Source organism: Alternaria arbusti, assembly GCF_024043155.1.
Source record: "Alternaria arbusti strain BMP 1465 chromosome Unknown scaffold_50, whole genome shotgun sequence".
Classification (NCBI taxonomy): Eukaryota; Fungi; Ascomycota; class Dothideomycetes; order Pleosporales; family Pleosporaceae; genus Alternaria; species Alternaria arbusti.
Window position 1 is genome coordinate 2976 of NW_026249990.1, and position 15289 is coordinate 18264.

Below are 15289 nucleotides of genomic sequence, written 5' to 3' on the forward strand. Positions count from 1 at the left end.
ACGGGTACTATGGGCTTCGGGATAGGGAGAATTGGTATAATGCCAGCTTCCGCTCCCCGGGTGACAAGGTTTTGTGTAGGGCATCTCTTCTGCGGGCCTAGAAGGTGTAAGTACAACCTGTACGTCTGTGTGGAAAAGACAGCGTGTGTCGTATCTTACAGGGAGCAGCGAGTCCGTCTAGTGGCAGGCTGATGATAGCTGCTAAGAGCAGCGTCTGCAACCATAAGAGCCGCATAGCTAAACGCAAGCAAGATTGCCTAGTTATTCAGAGATGGGAAGTAGTAATAAACAGAAGTAGCCGATTGTCTTGGCGTATAGATTGATGTTGCAGTTCTAATGGCTACCTAGGTACTAAGACGGTGGTTATGTACCTAACTCCCTCTAGGTCGAGATCCTTCCGCAGACAGGCTCTCCACGAGCATGCCAGTACGATACATGCGAGACAACAAACAAAACGGGAGCATATCCATAGAAACTAGCCTCTAGGGCACAAGTCTTGGGGCGTACGCGGCGCTTAAAGTGGGTACAGCGTGGGCGAGCGTATAGGGTCTTTCGTCTGCTGCACGCCACACGAAGCGCTCGGTAACAACAGGTTCCTGGCGGGTACACAACAACAGCGTTGCTTAATGTGAAACCAGAATAAGGCAGACAGTTCCGCGGTAGGCTAGTGTGCTGCTCTCTTAATAGGAACTAGGTTGTACGCGCCGAGGCTGTCTCTACAGGCGTTTAGCCGCCAGGGCCGACTACTACGCCGCGTCTAGCTTCGCATGCGGCAAAGCTGTTGTGAAGAACAAGGTGGTTTCTCTAGCGCTTAGTTATCCTGCCCCGAAATAACACCTAGGAGGCATTGAGAACAAAACGCCAAAGATTTGCTGGTCGACCTACCTGGTTATTACATCTACACTGACCCTCGTCTATCGTCTCTCACTGCACTTGCCCTCCCCTTCCTACTCTCCCAAACCGAACTTTCAGACGAACAACACGCTCCAACTGCCTCTATGGCGAACGCTTTAATCAATGTCGGTGCTCTTGTGGCCACTTTCCTGCCCCTTGCCTACCTCAAAACCAAACAACCGGATCCCACCAAGCAAACGCAGATTTCGCTCGGGGTTGGCAGCAATCCAAATGCAGGGGGCAGTATGCCTCACATAGCTGTGTGGGACGAACAGGGGAACAGGATAACCCAATACAAAGGGGATGAGAACGGCCATGTAGGTGACAAGAAAGGGACGACTATTGGGTTTTCTCTCGACAACTACCAGAACGGAGGAGTTCCTGCAAACCCGGCGTACATATCGATTGTTATGCATGAGAATGACGGTATATGTCTTGCCGCTGTGGCTGCCTCTGGCGGAAATGTTCAGTGGGCCTGGACGGGGGACGTTGGATACACTTGCGGTGCGCAGTGGTACAACAGCAAGTACACAGTTGGAAATTCCAACCAACCAATTCGGTGTGTATGGCTCGACGCAAACCACGACAACGGAATTATTGCCAAGGGTGTAACCCTTCATATTCGAGATTTTAGCGGCGAGGCAGGATTGCTAGCCCAATACAACGAAGACGAAGGACGCCTCTGCCAGAACTCAGCGCGGATGACATTCCATCCCGACATCCTACCTGACTCTATACCCCCATTCTTCAACCCACCGCTAGAGTACCAAAGAGAAACGAACTCTGACGACCCAAGTAAGCCCTCTAATGCGGGCGCGTTAGAGAAACCAGATCAAGGCCAAGATCGGAAGATGCGCGCCTATCCGGACCACACAAATATGGACAGCCACAGGCTTCGAAGACGACAAGCATCAACGCTTCACGGCCGAAGAGCGCTAACAGTCCGGGGTATCAAAAACCTCCATCCCGACCGCCTCACGGTTAGCCATATGCAAGGGCATAGCGCGCGAGAGCTTTGCGCTGACAAGATGTCGCTTGGGCCAGATTTTGTTTCGATAGCGGAGGGCGCCTTCTGCGATATGGAGACAGCCACCTTGTGGCCACTATGTACTACTATCCAGACAGTAGACTGCTTTGACCTCGACTCGCAAAGGATCCAGAGAAACAGAAGAACGAGGGATGTACCAGTAGAAAAGGTCTACACGTATACAGACGAGTGGAAGTAGAGCTTATTCTAGAGAATTATCAGTGCAAGTATACTCTACACAGTGTGGAAAGGTCCACGCCCATTATTTGCGCAACGCTAGCATGCTTGTGCTTCTCTCAAGACCGGTGACACGCTAGTCAACAAGATCTGTCTTACTAGAGAAGCACCTCTAGGAAAACGTGAGCCTGCTATGAATTTTTAACCCGATACGCTATCGGTAGCTTACGCTTTATTCCTACGCAACCACAATTCACCGGTACAACTAGGATACCGTATGCCAAAGTACCATCTCAATAACCAGCCCGAAACAGAGCCAGACCGCAGTCTATGTCTAAGGCGCACTGTATTATTTACCCTACACGCTACACTATAGCTAGCTTTGCTTTGCGCCTTCCGCCTCGGCACGATTGTTAAACTACACAAGCCAAAGGGAAAATCTTCTGCAGCTCTACTATAACCGAGCTATCTGTGTTCTATAGCATTGTATCATCACGGCTTCCGAAGGTAGAAACTTCTAAATTCGGACGGTAAAACTTGCCCAGGGTAAAGAATAGCAAGTAGAACGGATATGCCTAGAGAGTTGTAAGCGAAAGGTTGGCCGATGAGATACAGTAGTGTAGCTATACCTAACATTAGGATGGTGTCAAAGAGCCAGAACGGCCACTCGAACCGAGCAAGATAGCCAAGGCTACTCCCTAGAGAGCTGTAGAGCTCAGCAATGCGGTATATAGCAAGAATCTATCAACCATTCTCTATTAGGTACTATAACTAGTGGGAGGTTTTCTTCTTTTCTTTTTCAGTTTGGACTTACGGTGAGAAGTAGCATAGCTGCAGTAACAGCCCAGCCTAGCGAGCGCCATTCCACTCTTCGATAGGTTGTAGGTGGTAGCGAGCTACTAGTCCAGCAGCGACTGACCAACATAAACCACACAGCTAGGCTGCTTGCTGTAGCAAGCCCTACTAGCTGTAGAATAAGGCCCGCCTTGAGCATACCAAGGCCTTCCTGGGGTAGCTGTTCCGACAAGCTTTGCTTCCGATAGGTGACCGCAGTAATACTGGCGCCTAACACGGTCAAGAAAGATGCTGCAAGAACCAGAAGAATAGATGTTGGGGCGAGGAAGCGTAGAAGATACCCAACTAGTCGCATTGAACGTCTCTCTGGTGGTGTAGCCCAGCGCATGATCCGACTAAATGCAGCGTAACACGCGATCGCGACAAAGGAAGGCGCTAACCTGTTGTACATAGACATAGTCAGCTCTCTTTGGTACGTACACTAGAGATTTCGAGGTACTAACAGAAGAGCAACATAGCTCGTAAAGAATGCGTGTGGGTTTGTAGGCTGAGAAATCGACACAACACGAGTTCCAAGTCCAACACACTCTACTGGTTGGGTGTTAGTTCCGCACTAGAGTTGCTGGAGATGAGCATCCTGCCTGCTAGTCCGGCGTTCATGGCCCAGAAATGCCATGGCCAATTTCGCGAGAACTGCCATAGGTGGACAGCCGCAACTACTACGAAGCTAAGAATACCAAAAACGGCAACAGGCTGGTTTGGACTGTAGTTGTAGAGGCCTAGTGTATCGTCCACTAGCGATGTGTCTTAGTAGTGGTTTGACAATAGTAAAGGACTCGTAGCGAAGCCACGCACCAGACGAGAAGTTAGGCGCAGCCATGGTAGCTTTAATTGAGGACCCAAGACTTCCGAAGCAACAAAGCAGTGACAGAACAATAACGGAGTGCGTATGCAGACGAAGTATAGAAGCAAGCTAGAGAAGGTCGCAAGTAGTAGTCGAAGCAGTGCGGCTGTCAAGTCTAGTCATGTACTTATCCGCAAGTGGTCTGTGCTGCAGTACCTGCGTTGTGGTATTAACGCCGGCGCTAGGTAGCGTGGCGCGGGGAGACGCAGCATCCTGAAACCCACACACTATTAGCGGCAACCGCTGGACGCGCTTATGCGACCGATACGTACGCGCGTGCAGGAAGTAAGGGAACTTTGCGAGTAATGTTCCGAGCGCGTATTGCGGCGTTGGTCTCGTTACGCGCTGTCTCTAAAAACACGACTACACTCTACTTGCGGCGTCGTCTTGGAACCTTGCTGCAGTTGGTTACGCTGGAGGCAGTGCAAGTGCTCGCTGTGAGGCATAGCGTGGAGAGTCGCTTGGTTTGGAGAGCCAGGGAGGGTAGAGAGGGTTAGGGTACTCGGTTCTTGCCAGGAACCGAACATCCTACTATAGCTAGTGATTGGCTAACTCTTGTATAATGGCACTGCAACCCTCGATCCCTATAGCATCATAGCTACGGAACACAGATCTAACCAACCCTACGGCGTCGAACCCTAGCCCTCACTAGAAAGAAAACCATTCGTGCTAGTAGTGCTACTAATGCACTGCGCCTCATCCTGTATTTTGGCGCCTATCTAATGCGCCTTCTGTGCCACTTGTAGCGCTAGAAGCAGTCTCTATCTTAATACTACAGATGCTCTATAATACACACTATGTTGACACATGCATGCGGTAACCAACTGCCTTGCGTCCTCTCTCTACCTCTACCCACCAAGCGCTCTTAATAGCAGACGACAACTCTGCGCGATTTGACGCTTCTACAACGGCTAAAGATACGTCCACCAAAATGCCAACTACCAGCGCCCCGACCAACACTCAGTATCCTTACCAAAACCCCTCTGCCCCGGTTATTGTTGGGATAGTTGCTATACCAGTCGCCTTGTTTATGTGTGCCCTTCTAGCATTCATATACATCTGGGCACGGGTACACCGCACCCGCCTAGCCGCACGATACCAAACCCGTCCACCTGTGCCTGAAAAGGACTATGCTCAGCCGAGCAGGGTAATACGCTGGGAGAAAGGCACTAGCGATTACAGACCACCAGCAGCACAACAGCACATAGCTCGTCTACCACTTGTTACAACACAATGCGCGTCCTATACTACACCGCACAGTATTTTAGGTGCAGAATTTGCGAGTAGCACTACGCTAGCTACGCCTACAGAGCTCGAGCAAGGAACAGAGAGAGAAACAAGGAAAAGACAAGAGGATAAAGGGGCCGTCTGCGAGCTGCCGTCACTAGGTCCTATATTCTCTTCACAGGGAGAGGGCAGGCAGCCAAGCGCGTTAGATAGAGACTTAGAAGGGGCTTGGCCTAAACCACTACAGCTAGCTCGATTAAAACAGACGACGAGAAGAGAGCCTCAACAATGGCGCAATTCTAGTGGTGGCAGCAGTTTCTACTCACGACCAAGCTCATGGCGCAGTGTTTCTGAAATAGACGAGCTAGAAGCAATAATTACATGCAAACCTGGGGTGGACCTAGAGCTAGCTCCAAGATAGGTAGTCTAATCCGAACAGACCTTTCTTCTTGGGTACATACAAAGTAAACAAAACCACTTGCCTTCTCTGCTCCCAACGCGCTCTACGCACGTCTAGTTGCCTCTACTACAGCAGTCTTAAGAATAGCTTACCGTAAAGTAAGGTCGAGATGGAAAGGCTTGCAAGTTGTCGTGACTGTACTCTAATACATAGCATCTCGTGTCGAGCCCAACCAAACAACTATCTCGTTTGTAGCTCCCTCTTCGTCAAACCCCTAGCTTTAGTAGAAAGCAGCTTCCTCCTCTGCATCCGCCTCTTTCCATTCGCATGCTACACCAGCAGCGAAGCAGTTTGTGCAGGTTGGAGCACCAAGACCTAGGCCCTCGAGCAGATTCTCAGCGCCGATATTCCGACACTCATCTATAAGCCGCGCGCTACTCCGAAGACAGCCGTCGCATACCGCACCGTTACCAGGAGGGTAGCTTGTGCGGCTTGCGGTTGCCAACACAGCCGTAAGCGCCTCGAAGTTGATCCCGCTGCTTTGGGCTAGGTTGTACTGGGTAAGAAGCCACCTAAATGTCGGCAGGTCAGGTTAAGAAGTGTGGATGAGATTGGCGTTGGTGCGGACAGGGTCGGTAAGGTAGGACTCGATCGTCTCGCAGGCGAAGAACTCGGAGGCTGGGCTCGGAAACGTCGACGGGTTAATGCAGTAAATAGTAGCAAACAATACTTAGTTTCTACTAAATACTATTACGGTTTATCGTTTACTATAGATAGAAAAGCTAGTTCTCTACTTATAAAAGAAATAGAGTAATACTATGCAGTGTTTTTACTATTTCATAGTAGTAAGAAAGAGATGATTATAATCTATTTTTATACTATATATTGTCTATAATATCTCTAGAAATCCTTACATATTACGTTAGTGCTAGTTGTTTAGTTTTAAAAGTAATGCTATGTTGTAGAAATAATACTTTTGTTTTTACAGTAGTTCTACTATAGTAGTTTATAAGTCTTTTAGAATTGAAGAGGTCTTACAGGTCGCGAATGTACGCTAACTAACAAATGCTACCTGTTTCTCGGCTTCTGATCGAACAGTTGTGCTGCATAACCGAATAGTATAAATACAGACGAGGTTAGGCAACAGATCTTCTATAGAGGCTGCTTATTTGCTATGTTGTTATTATAGTTCTTTACGCTGCCTACGCTATCTTTAATAACACTAACCTACAGCTTACATTCCTCTTCTAGCGTCTAGCAGACTTACCTTTACCGTGGATGCCTTAACGCTTTGGCCTCTTTGCTAGAATAACAACACAGTGTGTCTCGCAGTTTCGACTGCTAACTATTACGCAAGCAGTTTTAAATAACGGCTACAGCAATAATATCCCTACGTTTTCGTTGCCTTTCGCAACTCGCAAGTCGCGATCAATCTCCAGCTATCGTTGCTTGCGCGCGTATTGCAGCAATCACCTAGTCACAACTTCGTGCAAAAGGCAACTGCTAGGTACGTCGCGTGGATCGTCGCGCCTTCTACTCTAAATTTCATAGTCACTAACATCAAGCAGCAGCAGCGGACAACACGTCGTCAACACGACCCTACATGGTACTCGACGAAGATGACGAGAAGTGGAACGACAATGAGAGCGATATCGAGTTGCTTGACTATGGTGCGCCGCTACTTCCAAGTTGGTCGAAGCTCATCAATTGACATTCACCTTTAGACTCCGAGTCCGATCTTGACATCATCGCGATTCATTCTCGTGAGGCGTCTGCTACACCAACCACTCTGAGCTCAAACGAGGGAAAAGACCCGCACGCACAAACCTCCGCCAAGCAACAACATATCTCTACTGGATGTTGCAATACAGAGATTCAAAGTCGGCACAGGTTTCGTCATCAAACCAGGCGACACAGTGGAATTGAAAGATCGCTCAAACCAAAATGGGGGTGCTATGCGTTTGGGAGACTTTCTACGCATTAAGAACATACTCATGAATATGGAGACGGATGAAGTGCGACTTCGAGGTTAGCGCATGAGGTGTACAAAGTACCTTGGTCAGGTCTTCGAGTGTGAGTACGACCGAAAGACAGACTTGAGGACATGTACTGACTTCTCTTAAGGGAAGACAAACGAATTGGGCATGGTCCTACGTCTTGATGAAGATGACCCTACATCACCTTTTGTCGCTGGAACGGAAGACATCGAAATCGAAGATGTCTTCGAGTTCGAGACTGTACGCTGGCCAACAAACCCTACCCTTTCCTCCGCCTCCGATCTGACGGTTGTGCTGCATGGCCGAATAGTACGAGTAAGGACGAAGTCAAGCGACAGATCTTCCACAGTGGTAGGCTCACTTGCCGTGTCGTCAACATTCTCTACATAAGTAGCACAAGGACAAAGCCATATAGAGGCGTCGCTTGTCATCTACATACCCACGAGGCGGATGCTACTGTGGCACCAGCTTAAACTTCAGATCCCGGTAATTCTCGCCAGACTTCATATCGGTAGACGAAACTGAAGAGGACGGATACGTTGTCGCGAACCAGGCGACTTCTGTGAAGAAGCGGCATGCACGCGACGACTCTCTTGACTTCGAGATCTTGCAACAAGAGCCACCAAAGCGAAAGACCCAGCATCCATCGAAGCAGGGCTGTCTCGTGTTCAAAGACGTAGTCTGCGGAGCTGGAGGTGCAAGTCAAGGCGCTGCCCAATCCGGGTACTGTGTTTGGTGGGATAGTAACAATATCGAAGACGCTTTGGCTGCATACCGCCTGAATTATCCTGGTGCGTACGCATGGGAAATGAAGGCGCATCGCCTTCCGCCAAAGGGTGTTCGCAATAAGAGCTGGAAGGTCGATGTGCTTTACCTCTCGCCTTATTGCTGTTACTGGAGCCCCGCCCAGTAAGAGGACCTTTCTGGTCGTACGATTAATCGCCTTCCATGCGCCTTAGGGAAGAGTCGATGCAACCACGACGCAGGAATACAAGCGGCTTTCCGTCTTTGAATCTCCTCGATAGAGTGCTGGATGGCATCAACAATTTCACTGATAGGATAACCGCTTTAGCCAGCAGGACCACCAGACGACTTCGCGACCCCAGTGTTCAAGACGGCGATGACGAAGTCATCTATATTCCCAGTGACAGCGAATGAACGTCCAAGACCCATCTAAAGAGGAGAGAATTTTGACTGCGCAAATTGATCAATCTCCCGTAGGTGCAGAAACGGCGCCACCTGAATCTACTTGGGTAGAAACAAGCGCTGAATCATCGAGTCATGTGCATTGAAGCAGTCGGCTATCGTGTGGGCACCATACTAGCACATCGACAGCGACACCAAGTCCCTGCTAACCACACTTCTTTTCTAGCTCATATCAATCCTAGCCGTCGTCTCGAAGACGCATCCACGTTCTGCACATCCTGCACGCTCAGGGAAACGGTTACCCAACGGCGTCATGCGCTAGCCGCTGTTTGAGGATAACCGTGTTCAAATGCACGAACCCGTCGATAACCGCCAAGAGTACCTCCAAGACAATGCGCATTCAGGCGACGAAGAAGACAACAGACCAATACCATCCCTTCTGTCTTCAAAGCCAAAGAAGAGGGCACGCAGCGTATCAACCCCTCGCCGTCGGGTAAGCAATCAAGGGGGTATAGTCCGACGCCTAGAAATACTGACTTCTCATAATTGGGGTCAAAGCGTGGAAGTAAGGATACCTGCGAGGCCTAACGACGCTTTCTTTGCCGATACCAACAATTCTAATAGCCTGGAGCACATCATTCGCCGCGCACAACTGGCCACTATTAGTCCCCTCGTTAACTACCGCAAATTCATGCTTCCGAGTCTTGCCACACTTGGAGAACATCCCAAAGGCAAAGTTCAGTCCGAACATTGTGTGCATCTCCATCACTCAGCCAGGTTCACCATCTTTAAGTTTCTGCGATCTTCCCAGTCTCATCAACCAAGCCGGCATCGAAGAAGAAGAGTACCTTATCCAGTTTGTTCGTGACGTAGTTGTGGACTACGTCAAAGACGCCAAGTCTTAGATAGACGCGGGACAGTATCCTTGTTTAAATTCTCTGGTGGACAACGCGCTCCTGAAGGCAAGATCAAGCTGCAGGTTAGGTCCACGGGATACCGAGACGGCCACACTAAGGCTCCCGGAGCTGAGACACTAGCCCATGAGCGCCCACGAAGGCTACTTCAACGCCTCTAGAGTTTAACTACCAGGCCATGAGGGCTCGCGAGGGCTATTTCAACGCCTCGAGAGCCTAAGCACCAGGCCATGAGCACCCGCGAAGGCTACTTCAACTCCTCTAGTGCCCAAAACCAGGCTATGAGCACCCGCGAAGGCTACTTCAACTCCTCTAGTGCCCAAAACCAGGCTATGAGCACCCGCGAAGGCTACGTAGACGCCTCGAGAGCACAAACAAAACGCCATGAGGGCTCGCGGAGGCTACTTCAGCTCCCCTAGAGCCTGAAGAACAGGCCATGAGCACCCGCGATGGCTACTTAGACGCCTCCCGAATCCAAACACTAGGCCATGAGGGCTCGCGAGCGTCGTAGGTCATTTCGCCGCCGTAGAGAGTGGCGATTTCGCGGATGTTTACCTCAACGTCGATAATGCTGTGGATGTGCAGTTTAATTAGGGTGTAGGTAGTGTGCGGTGGACGTACTTTGTTATCGAAGCTTGCGAGTGTTGCGATGAACAGGCGCTCGAGTACCTCGGGGTTGGTCCAGGGACTAATTCTACTCCTCTCGAGCCTAAACACGAGGCTATGAGCAACTGCGAAGGCTACGTGGACGCCTCGAGAGCCCAAACACCAGACCATAAGGGCTCTCGAGGACTACTTCAACTTTTCAATCTTTTAACTCCCTAAACGCTATAATTCTTCCCTCAACAGTTAAATGGCTTCCTCACGTTCATCAAGAACGACAAAGCCACCAGCCGTGGCCTACGCGCCCTACATTGATGAAAGAGGACGCCGATACGACCCGGTCGACGAGAGCCGCATCTACGACCCGGGCGCAGAGACGTCAGATAGCGAGGAGGAGGATGATACATATGTACCACCCTCGCCGAAGCGAAGAAAGATGGAGACCAGAGCTCACTTCAGCGTCGCAAAGTTATCGAAGGCGAGTGCTCCGTCTGCACTGAAGGAATGTTGGACCGTGCGCCAAATATCTTTTGCGACGACTGTGGCCAGAACCTGCACACCAAATGTATCCAAAGCTAGTTGGCTGTAGTCTTTGTTTTGTGTTCGGCACGCTAGGCGAATACGTGGCCTGTTCTACTACACCCGAGGTCTACAACATCTACGTCTGGCGGTGATATACCCGCGCGCACGGAGGACCTGCTTTGCTTGTGGAGGAGAGAACTGCTTCTCGACTGAAAGGTTGTTGTTGATGACTCTGAGGACTTTGTCGAACGGTATCTGTCGCGCCTTCGGTTTCGTTATCGCGAACAACGTGTACAGACCCGTGCGAAAAGCCCTGTACCGCCCTGGTTCGACTAAGCATCTCTTCAGCGGAGACTTGTACTCATTGATCGGGAAAGAAGGTTCTATCTGTGAGGCTTGCTCGTCATCTTCGCTGGTAATCTCGACGGGGCTGCTGCTTCGCGAAGAACCGGAAGGCACGTCTTCATTCAGCTCGGCGCCTGCGGGTGTATATGTGGAAATACACGGAACGTTGATTTCGCGATCTTGGTCGTTCATCGAGAGGGGCGTGGACGCGAGACCCAGATCAAACTGCAGGTTGGGTCCGTGGGAGACCGTGGCGGCCACACCGAGGCTCCCGGAGCTCAGACGCCAGACCATGAGAGCCCGCGGAGGCTACCTAGGTACTTCCACTCCTGCAGAGTCGATTTACCAGACCACGAGGGTTCGCGAGTGCTACGTGGACGCACGCAGACTCCGAAAACCAGGCTGTGAGCACCCGCGAAGGCTACGTCAACGCCGCCAAACTCCAAACACCAGACCATAAGCACCCACAAAGGCTACTTGGACGCCTCCAAGATCCAAACACTAGCCCATCATGTGAATATCGTTATCATCGATTTTGGTGGGATCGGTGTACCAACTCTCGCGATCAATGACAATGGGCTCCACTTCGATTGAAGCTTCCTTTTCCGATCTATCGAATCCTCGCAGTGTTGCTTCCTGATCTGGGGGATTCTTGCAGGTGGGCATGGTCGACGATGAAACGATGGACGTTTTGATGGAAGTAGTCGATCGTAAGATTTTCCGCACTTTCCGCGCTGGATCATTCGATCGACCATTTTGAGAAGCTTCTGGGGCGTTCAGCGGCCGTATACCGTGCACCTCAAGAACAAAGGATCCCGCAGTTTTTTTTCTGCTCGCGAGGACTACTTCTACTCCTCCAGAGCCCGGTGCGATGAGACTTACAACTTTTGTCGACGAGCAAGGCCGGTTTCGCGATCTTGGTCGTCTATCGAGAGGGGCGTGATCGCTCATACTCTACCCCTTACTTGCCTCTTCCTCTAGACCCGAACTCCAGCAGGATGTACTTGGAAATCCATAGTCCACTGCTCGATGCGTCCGTTAAGGCACTGGTGCCTATCTTGGGCATTACTAGGCAGAACCCCCCAACAGTCGAGCAGGTACTTCGGCTTGTCATCGCAGAACTCGAAACCACAGGGGCCTGCTACTGATTCCTGACTTTCTACATATTAGCTTAAGGTACTAGAGTTAAGGTACAACGTACGTTATAATCTCCTTCAGAACCCGAGCGTCAAACCAGACACGGGGATCCCGGAGCTTCCCTACATCGTTGAATTGAACCTCATATTGAGGGGGGTGGTTCTTGATAGTGATCTCGCCGCCGTTCTCGACCAAGTTCTGGGCAGGGACATCTAGCAGTTCGCCAAACATGGCGATAAGCTAGAATAGATATAGTTAGTAAAGCATATAGGTAAGAGGGAGCAGAGTAGGATAGATATACATACCGTTATCTTGGGAATAATAAGGCGGCGGTTGGCGTGCAGCTGTAGGCGGGTGTAGTAGCTGTGGTTGTCGTTGAACCACCAGACGTTAAGCAGAGTAGCCATAGTCGCTATAAAGGAGTTAGTACATGAATTGTTGAATTGGGAGGGTCTTACAGATAGTGATGTGCCAAATTGTAGCTTTTAAAGGTTGGCAGAATCGAAGTTGTCGAAGAGAACGCAAACGTAAACGGGGTGGTCGATGTGGTGCTAGTGATCGTTAACTGGTATCATGTTAGCTTGGTATACACCTCGACGACCTACAATACCCTATAATGGCCTAAAATAGGCTATAACAGGCTATTGGGGATTCTATTAGGAAACAGCAAAATCGGAAGTACTTACCCGATTGTCGCGGGTGATTGTAGGAACGACGGTTGAGAAATCCAAAAGATCTCAATACAATGCCGCCAAGACGCTGGCCACTAGCGTAGGCAGTTGTGTTTGCTACAATGCCCTGTTATCGCCCATTTTGGCGGTGAGCGAGGACATTGCGAGGTGAAGGTGAAGGTGAGTCTGAAAAATGGCATCTTCGCAATACGACGCAATCCAAGTCTAACCACACGCCAACCGATCGTTTCCCAAAAACAAACCGTACTACGGCCTACTATGGCCCAGAATCGCCCATTCTGGCTGATCCTAAGGGATCAGAGCTAAGAAGGGGGATATTGTCAGGAACCTGTGTTCCAGACGATCAGGTGACCTCACCTAGCGCGAGTATAAGTAGATCTAGAGAATCGGCTTCGGCCCCATACGATCAAATACGTCAAATTCGTTCCAAAATACGATTCATTGCTCAATTCTGGTTTCTATGCCAAGTGATGTCACCTTCCACATGCTAGTTCCTGCTGTCTCAAGCCCGAGCAGCTCAAACCCCATACCGTATCGGGACTCGCAGACGGTAAGGTGCGAGGATGATATTGGTCCTTGCATGTCGTTCGACGTCGCCACAGAAGCTGATCTGGCCCATGAAGGCAGTCTCTGCCGGAGTGGGTACGTAGGCGTGTTGTTGAAGGCGAAGGAGCAGGCCTTGTATAGCTGATTCCTTAGCTAGAAGGAAGGCTCTAGCTGCTGGAGTCATCCCTACACAATTGTATTTCGCATCCTTCGAGCCAAGCGTGATGGGCAAGGTTGCCAATAGACACCGAGTGTCCTTGCGACGAGCTCGCTAGCGAGACGCGAGGTTGGAGGGTAGGCTAGGCGAGCGTAGACGTTAAGGTGGATGATCGTGAGGATAATCACCATCGCGAAGGAGAAGGGTGTGAGCTGCATGATTGTGTGAGTGTTGTGGAAGCAACGAAGACACTGCAGTGCGCTTTATATACTCCCCCCTTTAACTCATCGCTGTGTGCGCGGAATTCGAAGCACATGGTTCAGCATCGCCATCCCACGGTACTGCGATGACCCAGAGGCGACCCAGAGACGACGAGCCAACCACACCTCCCGCATTCCATACGAATCGTACGCGAGGAGATACTCTACGAAGAGAGAAGTATCGCATCTCCAAGAACCTCCAGAGGATCGTAGCTAAGCAGGCAACGATTCGTCTATCCGTACTAGACAATATACTATTACTCTGCTATCTCTTGCATCCCGTATCAATTAGTAGTTACTCGTCTAATATTAGAGGTTTTAAAGAATAATTTTAGAGCTTTATAGCGTGTACGCTATAATCTTACGTAAAAGATTGATATTTAATAGTTCAGGTTAAGACATTTCTACTATAGTTATTCGAACATTATAGTAACTTCTCTACTATACTTCTATATATATGCTTAGCCGAACTCGCTCTAAAGCTACTACACTCTAGTAAAGCTACTAGACCCTGCTAAAGCTACTAGACTCTGCCAAAGCTACTAGACTCTGAATTTATTTGTGGACTTAGTCGAATTCACCCTAAAGCTACTAGACTCTGTATTTATTTTTATACTTGGTCGAAGTAACTCTAAAGCTACTAGACTCTGCTAAAGCTACTAGACTCTGTATTTCTTTTTGTACTTGGTCGAATTGACCCCAAAGCTACTAGACTCTGAATTTATTTTTGTACTTAGTCGAATTCACCCCAGAGCTACTAGACTCTATATTTTTTAGATCTGGCCTATAGTTTGTATGAGCCTGCGCAGGTCTACACGGTTTCCTATACAAAAAAGCGCACCTCCGAGCTCTTTTCCGCCACCTTAACCCCGGGACGCGAAAATCGAGCCGAACGATGTTCCTACACTATATGAGGGAACATGGAGTCAGGCGAAACAACCAGATCTATGTGGGATTGAGAACGAATAAATGCCAAGCATCTGAACACACTTGAGATGGTCCGGGGGACGTTTGGGCTTTGAATCGGCCGGAGGCGCCTTGAGGGCAACCCTTTTGCGCTTCGCTGCGGGCTGGCTATTCTTATGGGCGACTTCAATCAATGTCCGGCTTGTGGACGGATTATTTGGGCGTGCATCATACCCCAGTGGGCTGTCCCAGGCGTGCTGCTTGCGATAATCCCCAAGGGGCGTGAAGGTTCAATGGGCTGGTGCCAGGGGATGCTGGAAACCATTCAAGATCTCGGCCTCAATTGCTCAGTTTCGGCTGGGATATACTTTTGGGTGCTTTAAATTCTCGGCTTAGGCTGGGGGGGAGGGATGACCCCGTTGGTGGAAGGGCTTGCTTTTTCCACCGAAGGTGTTATACAATCCTTATATAGTAGCTATTTGTTACTATATACGAAGTATAAATGTGAGGAGGGTAGTTGGGATCCTCAGAACCCAGCTACCCGCCCAGCCAGACTAGTATCAGATGGGTGAGGTTCGTAGGGGGCAACCCTTTTGAGCCGCAGCGCAACTATTTTTATGAGGCAACTTGAATCAATATT

The 15289-nt window shown here is 49.8% G+C and overlaps 5 protein-coding genes across 5 annotated transcripts; 3 read left to right on the plus strand and 2 right to left on the minus strand.

The window, feature by feature from the left end:
• Positions 1 to 998: 998 nt before the first annotated feature.
• Positions 999 to 1833, plus strand: J4E86_011798 (uncharacterized protein; the record flags this gene model as incomplete). Its single annotated transcript, XM_051452280.1, has 2 exons — positions 999 to 1689; positions 1787 to 1833. The coding sequence occupies 2 exons, from the start codon at positions 999 to 1001 to the stop codon at positions 1831 to 1833; spliced, it is 738 nt and encodes a 245-aa protein (XP_051296552.1).
• A 5194-nt stretch (positions 1834 to 7027) lies between these two features.
• Positions 7028 to 8334, plus strand: J4E86_011799 (uncharacterized protein; the record flags this gene model as incomplete). Its single annotated transcript, XM_051452281.1, has 2 exons — positions 7028 to 7094; positions 7937 to 8334. The coding sequence occupies 2 exons, from the start codon at positions 7028 to 7030 to the stop codon at positions 8332 to 8334; spliced, it is 465 nt and encodes a 154-aa protein (XP_051296553.1).
• Positions 8335 to 8916: 582 nt separating this feature from the next.
• Positions 8917 to 9472, plus strand: J4E86_011800 (uncharacterized protein; the record flags this gene model as incomplete). The annotated part of the gene is made up of 2 exons (XM_051452282.1): positions 8917 to 9060; positions 9299 to 9472. 2 exons carry the CDS (start codon positions 8917 to 8919, stop codon positions 9470 to 9472), a joined length of 318 nt encoding a protein of 105 aa, XP_051296554.1.
• Positions 9473 to 10534: 1062 nt separating this feature from the next.
• On the minus strand, positions 10535 to 11245 carry J4E86_011801 (uncharacterized protein; the record flags this gene model as incomplete). Its single annotated transcript, XM_051452283.1, has 2 exons — positions 10535 to 10667; positions 10764 to 11245. 2 exons carry the CDS (start codon positions 11243 to 11245, stop codon positions 10535 to 10537), a joined length of 615 nt encoding a protein of 204 aa, XP_051296555.1.
• Positions 11246 to 11928: 683 nt separating this feature from the next.
• On the minus strand, positions 11929 to 12495 carry J4E86_011802 (uncharacterized protein; the record flags this gene model as incomplete). Its single annotated transcript, XM_051452284.1, has 4 exons — positions 11929 to 11973; positions 12031 to 12106; positions 12153 to 12328; positions 12394 to 12495. The coding sequence occupies 4 exons, from the start codon at positions 12493 to 12495 to the stop codon at positions 11929 to 11931; spliced, it is 399 nt and encodes a 132-aa protein (XP_051296556.1).
• Positions 12496 to 15289: the final 2794 nt, after the last annotated feature.